The sequence below is a fragment of the Colobus angolensis genome, unplaced genomic scaffold (assembly GCF_000951035.1).
Source record: "Colobus angolensis palliatus isolate OR3802 unplaced genomic scaffold, Cang.pa_1.0 Scaffold13, whole genome shotgun sequence".
NCBI classification, from domain to species: Eukaryota; Metazoa; Chordata; class Mammalia; order Primates; family Cercopithecidae; genus Colobus; species Colobus angolensis.
Window position 1 is genome coordinate 13,186,175 of NW_012114252.1, and position 15,736 is coordinate 13,201,910.

Genomic DNA, 15,736 nt, shown 5'->3' on the forward strand with positions numbered 1-15,736 from the left:
GGTACTTGATAAAGTGACTCACTTGTAGCAGTTTGTTCATAACTATTCTAAGGGTTTTGTTTAGAATTTTCGAGTTAGAAATGAAATTTAATCTAACATTAAATGAAATAAAATCTGAAATCTTAGAATAACATTTTAGAACATTTTATTATAATAGATATAGCATAATTATACTTTCAGGTGGTACTAGATAAAATGTAACTTCTTTGCATAATACAGTATATCCTGTAGAGCTTTGATTTCCAGGTTAGATCAAAATTTTTTGAAGAGAACCTTGAAGATCCCAGGGTACATAAGGTTAATCCAGTCCTGTCTGCAGATGTTCTCATTTCACATTTCAAAAATGCCAACCATTTCTGAAGGGAGGTAAAGTGACCTATTCTTTAAGTAGTTGGGGTTTTTTTGTTTTGTTTTGTTTGATGACGAATGTCCAGCGGGTGCTCTCCCTTCCACATTTCTGCTAATTGTTAAGTGCGTATCTCTGCACTTAACGGGTGGCCTCAGATGACTCTGCTCTGAGCATCTGTCAGGACACAGAACCTCAGACTCACTGTCACTCCAAATGGAACAAAAACTGGTTGAGAGCAGCAGTGTTTACAGAGGATTACATAAAGGAGAAGCTATTAGTTGATTTCTTTATGGTGGATTTTGACCTTGCTTATGTCATGTTTCCTTTTAGATTCTTGATGAAAGCTCTAGATTCTTTCCATAGAAAATTGAGAGATGTGTGAAAATGTCGAGAAATATGTAAAACAAAAGTCTTTTCTCATCATCCTCCCCACTTACATGTACCCTGCTCTGTGTATGAGCCTCATTTTCATATCCTTTCTCTGTATTCTAACTACTACTTGAATTCAGTTAACTAGACCTTCAGAAAGTTATGACCTTGCACCACATTCATACTTCTCCTGTCGAATTACTTAGGGAAGTCAGTAGTAATTTATGTTTTGATGTGTTGGTTGTATTGTTGAGTCACTCCAATGATGGTGGTTATAAGAAACGGACCTGTGGAATGTGTCACTGTATTTGCTGTGAGAATGTTGTTAAAGATGATGATTTCATTAATTCTTTAATCATGTGGCAGATGTTTATTGAGAACCTTCTTTGTATCAGGTTGACACTATAGAAGCTACTCCATGGACTCTAGACTCCATGGAAGCAAGTGTTAGGAACGTCTGAACCAGTCTAGGAAGCATTGAGAAAGATTTCCCAAAAGTATTAATGACATCTTAAATTGAGACTTGAAGGATCATCACAGTAAACTAAGCAGAGAGGTAGAAAGGGTGGAGGGAGGATCCGGAGGATGTTGGAGGAACTGTGAGAAGTTTGGTGTGGCCACAAGGGATATGATGGGAGCAAGAGGTAAGGGAAGTGAGCAGATGATTATTACGGGCCTTGCTCTGGAGTTTCAATGTTAAAAGCCGTTGGAAGACATGGAAGGTTTTAAGCAGGAGTCAAACGTAGAGGCAGAGCAGGCCATTAGCTCGTCAGGCAACAGAGGTAAGGAAGAGACAGTGGAAACAGGCAGACACATTGTGGAGCTGGGACTGTGCAGTTAGATGGGCTAGGGCAAGGGCAGAGGGAGGACTTCATAGATGACTTCCGGATGGATGCTGGCCGATTGCATACATTTTGGAGACAAGTGCTACTTTCTGTAGCATATGGAAGATTTGGCGACATGCATTTTACCAACCAGTCTCAAGCCTGATTCTGTTTTAATATGTGACTTGTTTGCTGTTTGCTTCATTTTCCCCATAAGTGTTTAGTTTCCTATACGTTGGTATATTCTGTATTATTTGAAATGACATCAGTCATATTAGGGCATGCATAAAAACAAATTTTTAAGAATCCTTTTTTCCAAAGTGTTGTAATTTGTTAATGAAATATGCTTCAGTATTTACGATAAATCTTCTCTCTGCTCTGCCAATAGGCTTCCATTAATTTACTTGGCAATTTTGACTGACTTGCATAGCTTGTTAAAACACAGTTCTTGCAGCTAAAACATACTTACAGCTAAAAACATAATATTGAACTTTTAATGATGTTCGTTTCATTTATGACTTTTGAATGTTAAGTGTATTTTGTTTTAATCAGGCTATCTTCTAAAGTGTTTGGAATATAATTTAAAGACTAAAATGCTAGTAAAATGGAAAAAACATGAAGGAAGACAACCATAAAATAATGTAGAAAGTGCTTTTGTGAGAAATAAATGTAAGTCCGTTATAAGTATAGGACTGAAGCTCAGTAAAATTCACCTAGTTTCAAAGAGCTTGTGTAAGCTGTTAGATTCTTGAAGCCGTTACTAAAATAAGCAGCTGGAAATTAGACCTAGGCCATGTGTCTGAACTATCCTAAACTGCTCTAAAACTCTAAGCCAAGTTTTAGCTCTAATTCTTAAGAGTTCAGGTGGTTTTCAACCTAAAGTTTTGTGAAGGACAGTATTTTTAAAGCACTTTGTGCATGATGTAAGAACTGGTTCCTGTAAGCTATCTTACCTAATCCTTACTGCCCACTCTGTGAAACAGCCTAAACCAGGTAGTCATTATATTTGTTATGGTAGAAGTAGTAATGTAGTAAAATAGCAGAGAGACTGTATTACATGATTTTTAAAAAGATAAGAAAATAAATTTTACTGTCTCCATTTCTTTTTAATTAACAGAGCCTGCATTGATTCTAATGAAGATGGGGACTTGAGTAAATCTACCGTATTGAGAAACTACAAAGAAGCCCAAGAATATGGCTCTTTTGGCACAGCTGAGATGTTGAATTACTCCGTTAATATATATGATGATGGAAACCTGCTCTCCATTGTGACCAGCGGAGGTATCCCATTTCAGATTGACCAATGAGATATAGATTTATGAGGTGATAAGTGATACATTGCATAGCCCACAGCAACCTTCTAGAGAATTTTAAGCTAGAGATCCCAGCTAAAGGACTAGGTCCAGAATCATAAATGTGATTTAATTCACCTGCAAGATGTTGTTTTCTAAGGTCATAACCATGTAGGATCCAGTCCAAGAATATAAGGGTGGTCCAACATCAGAAAATCCATCAATAGGCCGGGTGCGGTGACTCACGCCTGTAATCCCTTGGGAGGCCAAGGCGGGCGGATCACCTGAGGCTGGGAGTTTGAGACCAGCCTGACCAATATGGAGAAACCCCGTCTCTACTAAAAATACAGAATCAGCTGGGCGTGGTGGCGCATGCCTGTAATCCCAGCTACTTGGTAGGCTGAGGCAGGAGAATCGTTTGAACCTGGGGAGGCGAAGGTTGCAGTGAGCCAAGATCATGCCATTGCACACCAGCCTGGGCAACAAGAGCAAAACTCCATCTCAAAAAAAAACCCATCAGTAAAATTTATCTTATAAACAGCAATGTTGCCTCGAAATCTTAACTCTTGAGAAATTCACCCATGAGTACAGAGAATCAGATAAAAGAATCCTCACTATGGCGTTGTGTGATTTCCAAAAAGTTGAAAACTGAATACCTATTAACAAAAAAACAGATTTTTTCAACAACTGTGTGTTATTCTTACTGTCATACAGCCATCCTTTGGTATCTGGGGGGATTGGTTCTAGAATGTCCCTGGGATGCTGAAGTAGCTGATATAAAATGACGTAGTGTTTGTGTATAACCTACACACATGCTCTCCCATATGTTTTCAGTCATCTCTACATGACTTCTAATACCTTATAGTATGTAAGTGCTACATAAATAGTTGTTATACTATTTTTTAAAATATTTATATTTTTGATCTGTGGTTGGTTAAATTGCATCTAGTTGATGTGGAACCTGTGGATCCAGAGGGCTGAATGTATTATATAGCAATCAAAATGCTGTGTGTATGAACCCCTAATACATAAATTATATTGATGATAAAACATGTAAAACTCTATAACATGCCTAATAGTACTGTGCAGTGTTTATGGATATGTGTGTTTGTATGGTGAAACTGTTAAATATATAGATGGGCAAAGTAGGATGATGGCTACTTCTGGGGAAAGTTCTCCCTCCTTGGGTGGGGGGAGAAAGGAGAATGAAGTGGGATGACTTTAACTTTTTAATGCCGCCCTCCTACCTCCCAGTTCATTGAGGTATAGCTTAAGTACAAAAATGTCACATACATACATATATATACTTTGATCAACTTTTATGTAAATATATAAATATATCCAGGAAACCACCACAATCAAGGTAATGAACATACTCCTTACCCCCAAAAGTTTGCTCACTTTATTATCCAGCCTCTCTCCACCCACATCCCAGGGAACCACTGATTTGTTTTCTGTCACTCCAGATTATTTCACACTTTCCAGAATTTTATGTAAGTGGAATAAAAAATACGGTTTTCTTTCCTTCACTCAGCGTAATGATTTTGAGATTCATTCATGTTATGATTATAAAGTTGGCTCTTTATTTCTGAGTAATAGTTCTTTATATAGCTACACCACAGTTTGTTTATCCAGCTTCTCATTGATGGACATTTAGGTTGTTTTGGTATCTGTTTACATATATTTTTATTTATTTTGGGGCTGATAGCTGAGAGAACCAGTTGGATATGGTAAATATGTACTTACCTTTTTTTTTCTTTTCTTTTCTTTTCTTTTTTTTTTTTTTTGAGATAGTCTCACTCTGTCGCCCAGGCTGGACTGTAGGTGGCACGATCTTGGGATCTTGGCTCACTGCAACCTTTGCCTCTGAGTTTCAAGTGATGGTGCTGCCTCAGCCTTCTGGGTAGCTGGGATTACAGGCGCGTACCACCACATCTGGCTAGTTTTTGTATTTTTAGTAGAGGCGGGGTTTCACCATGTTGGCCAGGCTGGTCTCAAACTCCTGACCTTGTGATTTGCCCTCCTTGCACTCCCAAAGTGCTGAGATTACAGGTGTGAGCCATCATGCCCGGCCATTTAACTTTTTAAGAAACATCAAGCTGTTATCTAAGGGGACTGTACCCTCTTCACTTCCACCGCGGTGTGTGAGAATTCCAGGTGCTCCATATCCTCAGCAACACTTGGCTGTGGTCAGTCGTAATAGTGGTCACTCTAACTGGTCTAAGGTGTTTTGGAGGAAAAAAATCACATTAAAATTGTGCTTTCCCAATTTTGTTTGGGGAAAAAAATATGAAAGCCAGAATCCGCAACGTTGGGTGAATGTTTTCTTGCATGACAGCATCTGGCTAGAGCAGAGGAGACTCAGCATTGCTGCAGACCCCATTCAAAGCCACATAGAGATGCCTGCCTACTTCCCCCGGAGCTCTAACACACTATAGTCCCCAAACGTTAAGGCCCAGTGCCAGTTGTCATTTATCATTGAGCTTGTATTATTGTTTTTCTGAGAGTAGTGGAATATTTCTCTATGTTCATGTCTTTTAAGAAACCTTTTCACTAAAAGGCTAGTTTTTTGTTTTAGTATTACTTTATATATAACATGTATAAAAACAGTTACAAATCACAAGTTGTACAACTCTTCGAATTACTACAAAGTGGACACTTCCTTGTAACCATAACTCAGGTCAAGAAATAAAACATAATGAAACTCCCATCGTGCCCCTTCCTAATCAGTAACCTCCCTCCCACCTCCTACAGTTAACTCCTATCCTGATCTCCATTGCCACATTAGTTTGGACCATATGATGTTGCTCTTTTTATGATCGGAAATGATAAAATAGTGCCAGTTTCAGATGGTTCAGCCTTTTTTTCATTTATATGAAATTTCAGTATATATCCATTTCTGTGTGTGACTTCCTTAGTTCAGCCTTATTTTTGTGAGCTTTATCTCATAGTACGTAGTAGTAGTTTATATTTATTGCTGTATAATTGTCAGTTCTATGAATTGATATACATGTAACCATGTACTATTAATGGATATTGTGGTGGTTTTTAAGTTTTTGAATTTTATAAACAGTGCTGCCATGAACATTTTTGCGGGTGTCTTAGTTACATGTGCACACATTTTTGTATTGTGTGTAGCTGGAGGTAGTTATGGCTGGCTCATAGGCTCTGGCAGCGTTCAGCTTTCACTTCAGCCAGCAGTTTGTGGTATGTACTTCCATCCACACTTGCTTTTGTCAGCCTTTAATATTTTGGCAATTCTAGAAGGTATGTAGAAGCATCTTTTTGTGGCTTAATTTGCGTTTCCCAGATGACGAGTGAAATTTAACATCTTTTCGTGTGTTTATTTGCCCTTTGGGTATCTTCCTTTGGATATCTTCTTTTATAAAATGCTTTTTCAAATGTTTGAAGGGGGGATTCTGCCTTTTCTTGTTGTGAATTTGGAAGATTTTTATATATTCCAGATATAAGCTCTTTGTCAGCTATGTATGTTGCACATACTTTTCCTTTGTGACTTGAGTTTTTGCTCTCCATGAACAGGGTAGCAGAGTAATGTGTATTCTTTTTATCATGATTAATAATATACAAATTGAATTGAATGACCTTTCAGTCCACGAGAATGTTTTGTCATTTCCCCACCTTTTGTGTCTCTAGGAGCTCATGGGACACATGTAGCTAGTATAGCTGCTGGACACTTTCCGGAAGAACCTGAACGGAATGGGGTAGCTCCTGCTGCTCAGATTCTTTCCATCAAGATTGGTGATACAAGACTAAGCACAATGGAAACAGGCACAGGCCTCATAAGAGCTGTGAGTGTTTGTGAGTTGTTGATTCAGAAGATTAATGATTAATGATCTTGGATATTTTTAGGTTTGTAAGTGCTCCTGGTTTACCAAGAATACGTTGAAATATATATACTATACAGGACTTTGTTTAACAAAGCAAAAATATTTACTAATTTATTTTTAAATTATTTTTATTAAATATTATTACGGTAAGTTATTTGGCCTAACCTTTGTGAAAAAATTACTTACTTCATACTCGTCATTTCTAGCAAATCTCCTAACAAGCAATTTTGAGATACTTGAAAAGAAAGACTTCTTAGCCAGCTTTCTCCAGCCTAAGAGGAATTTAAAACCTCAGCTAATATTCTGTACGTCATTTTAACGTAGGAAAGTATATTTAATTTTAGTGATTTTTTTTTTTTTAAGACGGAGTCTCTCTCTGTCACCCAGGCTGGACTGGAGTGCAGTGGCGCGATCTCGGCTCACTGCAAGCGCTGCCTTCCGGGTTCACTCCATTTTCCTGCCTCAGCCTCCTGAGTAGCTGGGACTACAGGCGCCCGCCACCACGCCCGGCTAATTTTTTTTTTTTTGTATTTTTAGTAGAGACGGGGTTTCACCGTGTTAGCCAGGATGGTCTCTATCTCCTGACCTCGTGATCCACCCTCCTTGGCCTCCCAAAGTGCTGGGATTACAGGCGTGAGCCAGCACGCCCGGCCCTAATTTTAGTGATTTTTTAACCTAGGAAGGACCATTCCATTCCCTCTACCACTCTCCCCCTCTAACCCCACTCTTTTCTAGAAATGCTAGTTTTTTTTTTCATTGACTACTTTATTATGTGTCTCCTCCTACCTTTTTGTGTTTATGTACTTACATGTCCAGGTATATGGTGATATGCCTGGAGGTAACTTATAAATTAGAATATGATTGGCTAAGAAACTATAGGATTATATATATATCCCTTATTTTACTGGCTAATCTGTTTCTATAAATTGTTGCCTAAACTAGACTCTTTAATCTTTTTAATAGATGATAGAAGTTATAAATCATAAGTGTGATCTTGTCAACTACAGTTACGGAGAAGCAACTCACTGGCCAAATTCTGGGTGAGTGTTCCCTGACAGTTGTTAGCCATAGAACCTTAGCCAGTGAAGAGCATTAGATGTTTTTCATAAGCGGATTGAATGTCACAGTGGAAGAAAGAACAGTTGCAGTGAGTGGTTAGATGGTAACTGTATGTCTTGTAGGCCGCATGCCCCCATTCCTGTGGTCACATCTGTGATGATGTTAATGCCGTTCACTGCACCATGCCTAAAGTCTCAACTCTGAGCATTCCTGTGCTGTCCTTTGTGACTCTTCCTTGGTTAGATCTCCCTCACAGTTCTTCTGAGATGTGCAACCCACAGACTCCTCTGGTGTTTTTTCACTGTCAGATTCACTGCATCCTCACTTCTCTTCCCAGGCAATTTAGGTCTGACAGTCTATCCATCATTATAATTACTGTTGCGGGAAGTCAGGGACCCCAAACAGAGGGACCAGCTGAAGCCATGACAGAAGAACATAAATTGTGAAGATTTCATGGACTTTATTAGTTCCCCAAATTAATACTTTTATAATTTCTTACGCCTGTCTTTACTGCAATCTCTGAACATAAACTGTGAAGATTTCATAGACATTTATCACTTCCCCAGTCAATACTCTTGTGATTTCCTATGTCTGTCTTCAGTCTCTTAATCCTGTCATCTTCATAAATTGAGGATGTATGTCACCTCAGGACCCTGTGACGATTGCGTTAACTGCACATGTTTTTCATAAAGCATGTGTGTTTAAACAGTATGAAATCTGAGCACCTTGAAAAAAACAATATGAAATCTGGGCACCTTGAAAAAAGAACAGGATAACAGCAATGTTCAGGGAACAAGGGAGATAACCATTAGGTCTGGCTGCCTGAAAGCCAGGCGGAACAGAGTCGTGTTTCTCTTCTTTCAAAAACGAATAGGAGAAATATCGCTGAATTCTTTTTCTCAGCAAGGAACAGCCCTGAGAAAGAGAATGTGTTCTTAGGGGGAGGTCTCTGAAATGGCCGCTCTGAGAATGTCTGTCTTACATGGTTACAGATAAGGGATGAAATAAGCCCGGGCCCGGTCTCCTGTAGTGCTCCCAGGCCCGTTAGGACGAGGAAATTCCCGCCTAATAAATTTTGGTCAGACTGGTTGTCTGCTCTGAACCCTGTCTCCTGATAAGATGTTATCAGTGACAGTGTGTGCCCAGTGGGACATGAAACTTCATCAGCATTTTTAATTTTGCCCTGGTCCTGTGATCTCGCCCTGCGTCCATTTGTTTTGTGGTATTTTGTTACCTTGTGAAGCATGTGATCTCTGTGACCCACACCCTATTCGTACACTCCCTTCCCTTTTGAAAATCATTAATAAAAACTTGCTGGCTTTGCAGCTTGGGGGGCATCACAGAACCTGCCGATGTGATATGTGCCCCAGATACCCAGCTTTAAAATCTCTCTCTTCTATACTCTTTCTCTTTATTTCTCAGACTGACCGACACTTAGGGAAATAGAGAAGAACCTATGTTGAATTATCGGGGATGGGTTCCCCCGATACCTTGCGCACCAACATGTTTTTTTCTTTTTCCCAAGTGCATGTGGGAACCCAGTTCCCTCTGAAGCCATCCCCAGTTGTATATACATACCCAATAGACCCCCAGAATTGCTGAAATTTTGCTGTTCTCTTTAGTAACTTGCATCTCATCGGCAAAACTTACTGTTGGTGTCATATATTCACTGACTCGGTCAGTTTTCACATCTCCTCAATCCATTCTAGTGTGTCTAGGATGTACCCCCACTCCCCTCCTTCCTGGTTGCCTTCATTGTCTTTTTGCTGCCGAATCCAGTGTCATGGCCTTGACCTTAATGTTACCTTCCTTTTTTTTCTCCATAGTAGTAGCTATTTGAAATTGCCTTGAGTATTTACTTACTTATTGATCATCTCTCCCCCATTCTCATCACCAAGCTATCATCTGGTTTTTGAGACATCACTTTACCGTCCTTGTAACATGCACCCTGTTATCATCAGTCATTTCATTCTTCCCTCCTCTCTCACTTCTTTTACTTAAGTGTATTTCTTTCTCTACTTCTTTAACTTTCATCCTCTTGAAGTCCTCTTTCGCTAATATTCTTTCCTTTCTCAGATATTCACACTTACAACTTTGAAGGGCCCTGTACATGGCCCTGTAGCTTTTTAATGTTAACTTCATTTTCTTCTTAATGGTCTAACCTGTCAGTAAATTTTTCTTGTTTGCTATCAAGCTCTAAGCAGGTTTCTTACACTTTAAAATCTTGCTCTTAAGTTCTTCCTAGGGCCTTAGTTACGTTTGCCACAAAAGATACTAGTTCTTTGGGTCAATTTCTGCTCATAATTGTATGTACGAATCTTCTGAGGTGTGTCTTCAGGAGTATGTTAACTGGGAAATGGAAATAGAACCACCTATTGCCCCAGTCACTACTAATATTTTACTACCTTGTAGTATATTTTCCCGTATATTCTTGTTTTACATCTAGCATTTTTCCCACATTTAATTTGGCCTTATAATTGCTTCCCTACCCTAAAGCCCCAGTAGGGTATATCACCTAGAATAGCTGTATCATGTCCCACCAAAGGTGGATGTACCAAAATTTATGTAACCATATATTTAAACAAGGTTTTGGTACTATATACACTTTGGGAATAGAGGCTGATTATATATTCAAAGGAATTATCTCTTTTTCAGGAGAATTTGTGAAGTAATTAATGAAGCAGTATGGAAGCATAATATAATTTATGTTTCAAGTGCTGGAAATAATGGTCCATGCCTGTCTACAGTTGGTTGTCCAGGTGGAACTACATCAAGTGTGATAGGTTAGTTTCCTGTTTTAGAAATAGATTTGTTTAGAAACAAGCAAACAAAAAACAATAGTTAATGAAATGTTACCTGTATCTCTATTACATGTAAGACACTGTACACTTTAAGTGTGTCCTCAGGAAACTTACAGTCTAGTAGGGGAACCGGCACATCTAGAACTGACTGCAATTTAAAGTGGACTGAAATAAGTTGTTTCATAGAAATATAAACGCATGCTTTTAGGTGCATTAGCATATTTAATCTGTAAAATAATCCTGGGAGATAGGTATTTTGTATCCAAAAGCAAAGTTCTTAGTAAAATGTCTGGTACATAGTAGACTTTCCTCGTTTCCTTATTAAATTTTATTCTTTCATTGTATTAGAGAGAGGACTGGTGTTGAGAGATTAGGCAGTTCACTCAAGCCAGCAGTGGGTTTAGAATCAGAATCCCCATTTGTTTTCTTTTCTTAATGATTAAATCCGTCCCATAGGTGTTGGTGCTTATGTTTCTCCTGATATGATGGTTGCTGAGTATTCACTGAGAGAGAAATTACCTGCAAATCAATACACTTGGTCTTCTAGAGGACCTAGGTAGGTATAGGTAGAACACGGGACCAGTACGTATATTTGGTTAAACTTTACATTGTTGAGAAGGGCAGAGTTTTAGAAAAGTTTGCTAGTTTTTTTCTGTTGGTTTTTACTTTTCTTCAGTATTTTCATTTTGATTAACAGTCTCATCTCAAGGACAGATAATTAAAATAAATGAAATAGTTTCATTGTTACATGGAGAACATCACTATTCTGAGTATAAATTCTTATTCCTATATCCATAATTCTTCATTTATGAGAATCTAAAGAAAAAGTAGGGACTTGGCTATCTTTATATAGTAGTGATGGCCTTGTTTTAAATAATTTTTGATATTTTAACTTTGGTGAAACAGAAGCCCTGAGTTTTTATTATAAAGCATCACAGTTATAGGGCCCACATACGTGTGGTCATGTTTTTGAAGTTGTAACTTACTTTGAGCAATTTTGGGTGAGATCCGTAAGTAAACAAGTTCTGATTGAGAAATGAAGTTTATCTCTTTTGGTTCCCTGAAGCCCTCTGCACTATATTTATCTGATTCTGGGAACAAATTTTCTCAAGAGGTGTATTAAGTCCTAATTTATGTAATTCTTCATTATACCATCAACGGGTACATAAACCTTATGAAAAATAAAGCCTATTTTAATTCCTCTCTTTGGAGTTAATTTATAAAAAGAATAGACTTTGAATTTAGTTCAGCAAATACCTTAGTGCCTACAGTGGGCAAGGCATAAATGAATAGTTTGTCATCTGAGTTTCAAATGCCATTTTAGTATGATGGGACTCCAGAGGTGGGAGCAATCACTTTACCCCTTCATGGAGGAGGTGGTATTGAAGTTGGCCTTAAAGGATGGATAGGATGTTGAGAGACAGAAGAAAGGAGTTCTATATGCCAAGAATACCATGAACCCAAAGATGAGCAGGTTTTAGAGTAAAGTTTTTTGAGGAAATAACTAGTAACTGAGTATGTTTGAAGTATAAGATTAGTGGGGAATACTGGAAGATAAGATTAGAAAAATTGGGCTCAGGTGAAATACAATAATGTTATATTCTTTGAGTTACAGGTATCTTCCTCATTTTCTCTAGGTGATTCCTCTTTAAAAAATAATCTTAGTAGTTTATTATAAAATGTCATTGAGAACAACCAGGCTGTGGACATCCACATGGATCAAAAAGCTTTGCTTTGCACTGTCATTGTAGACTGCCCCTGCCAGCCCAGCTGAAGACACTCAGTAAGAGTGGCTTAGGATAAGAGCCAAAAGTCAGCAAAGCTTGATGTGTTTTATGTTCAGTTAATACAAGTGTAAAATTATTAAACTTACTCTCTTCTAAAACTGAGTTTGGAATTTTAAGTTTTATCTTATTGTCAATGTAAAAACAAAGTATTAGAGAATGTTTAAACCAGCCTTTGCTGCTATTTGCCATAGAGCATTTAAAGAATTATTTTAAGAAAACACTAATTCATCATGAATTATGGGGAAACTTGGATTAAAGTAGATATTGATTCACAAACAAGATGTTCTAAGAATTGAATTTGTTTCATTTTTCATAAACATGAAATATTATTAGAAATAATTTGCTTTAATTATTACATTAGATGGTACAAAATATAAAACATTGACTAATGGTCACTGAGCAGAGCATGTTCTGTTATCTTTGGAAAACACTGCCTCGCATCAGCATTGACTGAGACACACAGCATCTACTACTTCCAGGCATTTGCACGTGTAGCATATTTCTTAAAGACATATTACCAAATGTCTGGGCCAGGTGCAGTGGCTCACACCTATAATCCCACCCACCACACCACTTTGGGAGGCCGACACAGGAGAATCACTTGAGGTCAGGAGTTTGAGACCAGCCTGGCCAGTGTGGTAAAATCTCATCGCTACAAAAAATATAAAATTTAGGCAGGCATGGTGGCAGGCACATGTAATCACAGCTACATAAACAGGTCGTGAAGTTTTATTATATAAATTGAGAAGAAAAATATTACTGGCTTTTTTTGAATTTTGAGGAAACATTTCTGTTTCATGAGACTTTTGTTTTTTTTTTTTTCTTTCCTGAAACGGAGTCTTGCTCTGTCACCCAGGCTGGAGTGCAGTGGCATGATCTCGGCTCACTGCAACCTCCACCTCCCAGATTCAAGCAGTTCTTCTGCCTCAGCCTCCCAAGTAGCTGGAATTACAGGCGCCCCACCACACCTGGCTAATTTTTGTATTTTTAGTAGAGACAGGGTTTCACCATGTTGGCCAGGTTGGTCTTGAACTGACCTCATGATCTGCCCACCTCAGTGTCCCAAAGTGCTGGTATTACAGGCTTGAGCCACCACGCCCAGCTGAGACTCATTTTTAGAATACTGATTTAAACACCCAGAAATGCTTTATCATTTACCACTTTAACAGGCTAGTGGAAAATTAATAAAGAGCAATAAGTAGTCAGAATTCATGATTCTTTCCAGTTATTTTTTCTAATGCTATCAAATACCAATGCTCATTTTGAACACCATTAGTCAATACAGTGCAAACAAGAAGGTAGAAAATCACCCTAAACCTTGTTATCTGTGATATGTACAGGTGACATTTTGGTGAACATCCTTTTAGTCATTCTCCCATGAATTAGTGGGAGATGACACTGTTTAGGCACTTTTGTAACCTACTTGTCATTCAGTATTACGTCGTGAACATCTTCACGGGTCAACAGATATTTCCCTAATAATAATCGTTCTAAGATATTTCCTAAAAGAGGTGCCATCAGCCCATTTCAAGAGGAATATATATGTATTGCTTTCAGTTCTCTATAAAAATGTAAAGCCACATTGCCCTAGTGTTTTTACCCAAGTAAAATCGTTAACTCAGTTGAGAGAATGGTATAAGGAGAGTCTGGCAGCCTCTGTGGGGGAATGTATGGCCATTTTGCCAGGAAGGTGGAAGTAGTGTGCTATTCTGTGCCATTCCTTCTTGGGGCAGAGGACAGAGCCATGTTGAATGATAATGTGATTATGAATTCTAAGGGCTTTAATTCATCAGACTTTGCTTGGTTGAAGCCATCAGCTGGGCAGTCCTGTTAGACTTGAGCTATCCAGTATTGCAGCAATCAGGGACGTGAGGTTAGTCTGCATTGACATGTGCTATAAGTATAAAAGGTAGACCAGATTTCAAAGACTTGGTACAAAAAAAAAAAAGTCAACTAATTCATTTTTCTTTTTTTCTATTACATGTTGAAATACTAATATTTTTGCTCTGTCTAGTTAAACATATTAAAATTAATTGCATTAGTGTCTTGTTAGCTTTTTTTATGTGTGACTTATAGAAAATGTTAATTTATATGGCCCACATTATATTTCTATTGTACAGTGCTATATTAGACGTTAAACAAAAGGAAAGTTTCTTATTACAGATAAGAGAGAAGTACATTCATCAAAGAGTCAGAACAGTGACATTTGTTTTCTCTCTCTAGATATACCTGACACTATGGCCTGTCACACATGCCCAGATATGTATATACACACAGACATTTCTGTATGCTTATAAGGAAAAAATAAATGCTGCCTGTGGGAAAATGGCTATGCTGGGTGTTTTTCCCCCATTGATTCTTCGTAATAATATCTTTGTCATTATTTGTAATGGGTGCAGTTAGTACACAGTGTTATACTATTGGATTTAACCAGTGGCTGTCTTAAAAATGCCCGTGTATGTTGAGCTTTCACCATCCTAAGCAAACTTCAATGGCTTTCCATTTAGTGCTGACGGGGCCCTTGGTGTGAGTATCAGTGCACCAGGAGGAGCCATTGCTTCTGTTCCTAACTGGACATTGAGAGGGACGCAGCTAATGAATGGAACATCTATGTCTTCCCCCAATGCATGTGGAGGCATTGCCTTGATCCTTTCAGGTAAGCATGTTCCTTATTGTCCTTACATTATTGCAGACAGATATTTTTGTTTTCTGAAGCTCTCATGGTAAGAACGTGTGGTAGAATTGATAATTCCCTTGGCACAAAGTAGAATTTAAGGTAACAAGTAACTTATGTGATAATGACAGTTTGAATGTAGTATATTTGTTAATGACTATCAAGCAGTATTTTAGCTCCGGGGCTAAATTAGTTAACAAAGCACCAAAAATACCTGCTTATGTGGAGTTTATATCATATATATTATGGTTGGGATAAACAGATTTTGAACAAAATAAAAAACTGTCGATGTTGCGTGTTAGAAGTTAATGGATGCTGTGAGCAAAATGAGGTAGAAAGAGAAGGAGGGGTTTCTAGAGTGGTGCCCAGGATTAAATAGAGTGACACTGGGTTTAGCCAGGACTCACATTTAGGGTAGCCAGGCTGCTGTGAAACTCTCTCCACAGAAATGTCCCTCTTTAAGTTGTCTCTCCTCTGCCTGCTTTCTTCACCCCTTTTCTGACCCACACCACAGTTTCTTCTGCTGACCACATGTCCTCGGCATGGCCTGTCCACACTGGTACTACCAGCATAAACCTGTGATGATATACCACTGTCAGGTGCTACCATCCTTTTCTAGGTTGAGCCCACACTCTTAGGATGGATCCTAACATGACCCTTTCTAGTTCTCTTCAGCCTCACCAGATACTTCAAGGCCTCTTGGCCTCCATCTTTGGGTGTACCGCATTCTGCC

At 38.4% G+C, this 15,736-nt stretch overlaps 1 protein-coding gene across 3 annotated transcripts in view; it reads left to right on the forward strand.

Moving 5' to 3' along the window:
• TPP2 (tripeptidyl peptidase II) overlaps positions 1 to 15,736 on the forward strand; it is an 83,416-nt gene that overhangs the window by 23,316 nt on the left and 44,364 nt on the right. For all 3 annotated transcript variants that reach the window (XM_011933854.1, XM_011933853.1, XM_011933852.1), the window contains exons 6-11: positions 2,660 to 2,823; positions 6,489 to 6,643; positions 7,646 to 7,722; positions 10,397 to 10,524; positions 10,999 to 11,098; positions 14,837 to 14,985. In XM_011933854.1, the coding sequence (XP_011789244.1) occupies positions 2,660 to 2,823; positions 6,489 to 6,643; positions 7,646 to 7,722; positions 10,397 to 10,524; positions 10,999 to 11,098; positions 14,837 to 14,985 (773 nt within the window). The remainder of the gene's footprint in view (positions 1 to 2,659; positions 2,824 to 6,488; positions 6,644 to 7,645; positions 7,723 to 10,396; positions 10,525 to 10,998; positions 11,099 to 14,836; positions 14,986 to 15,736) is intronic.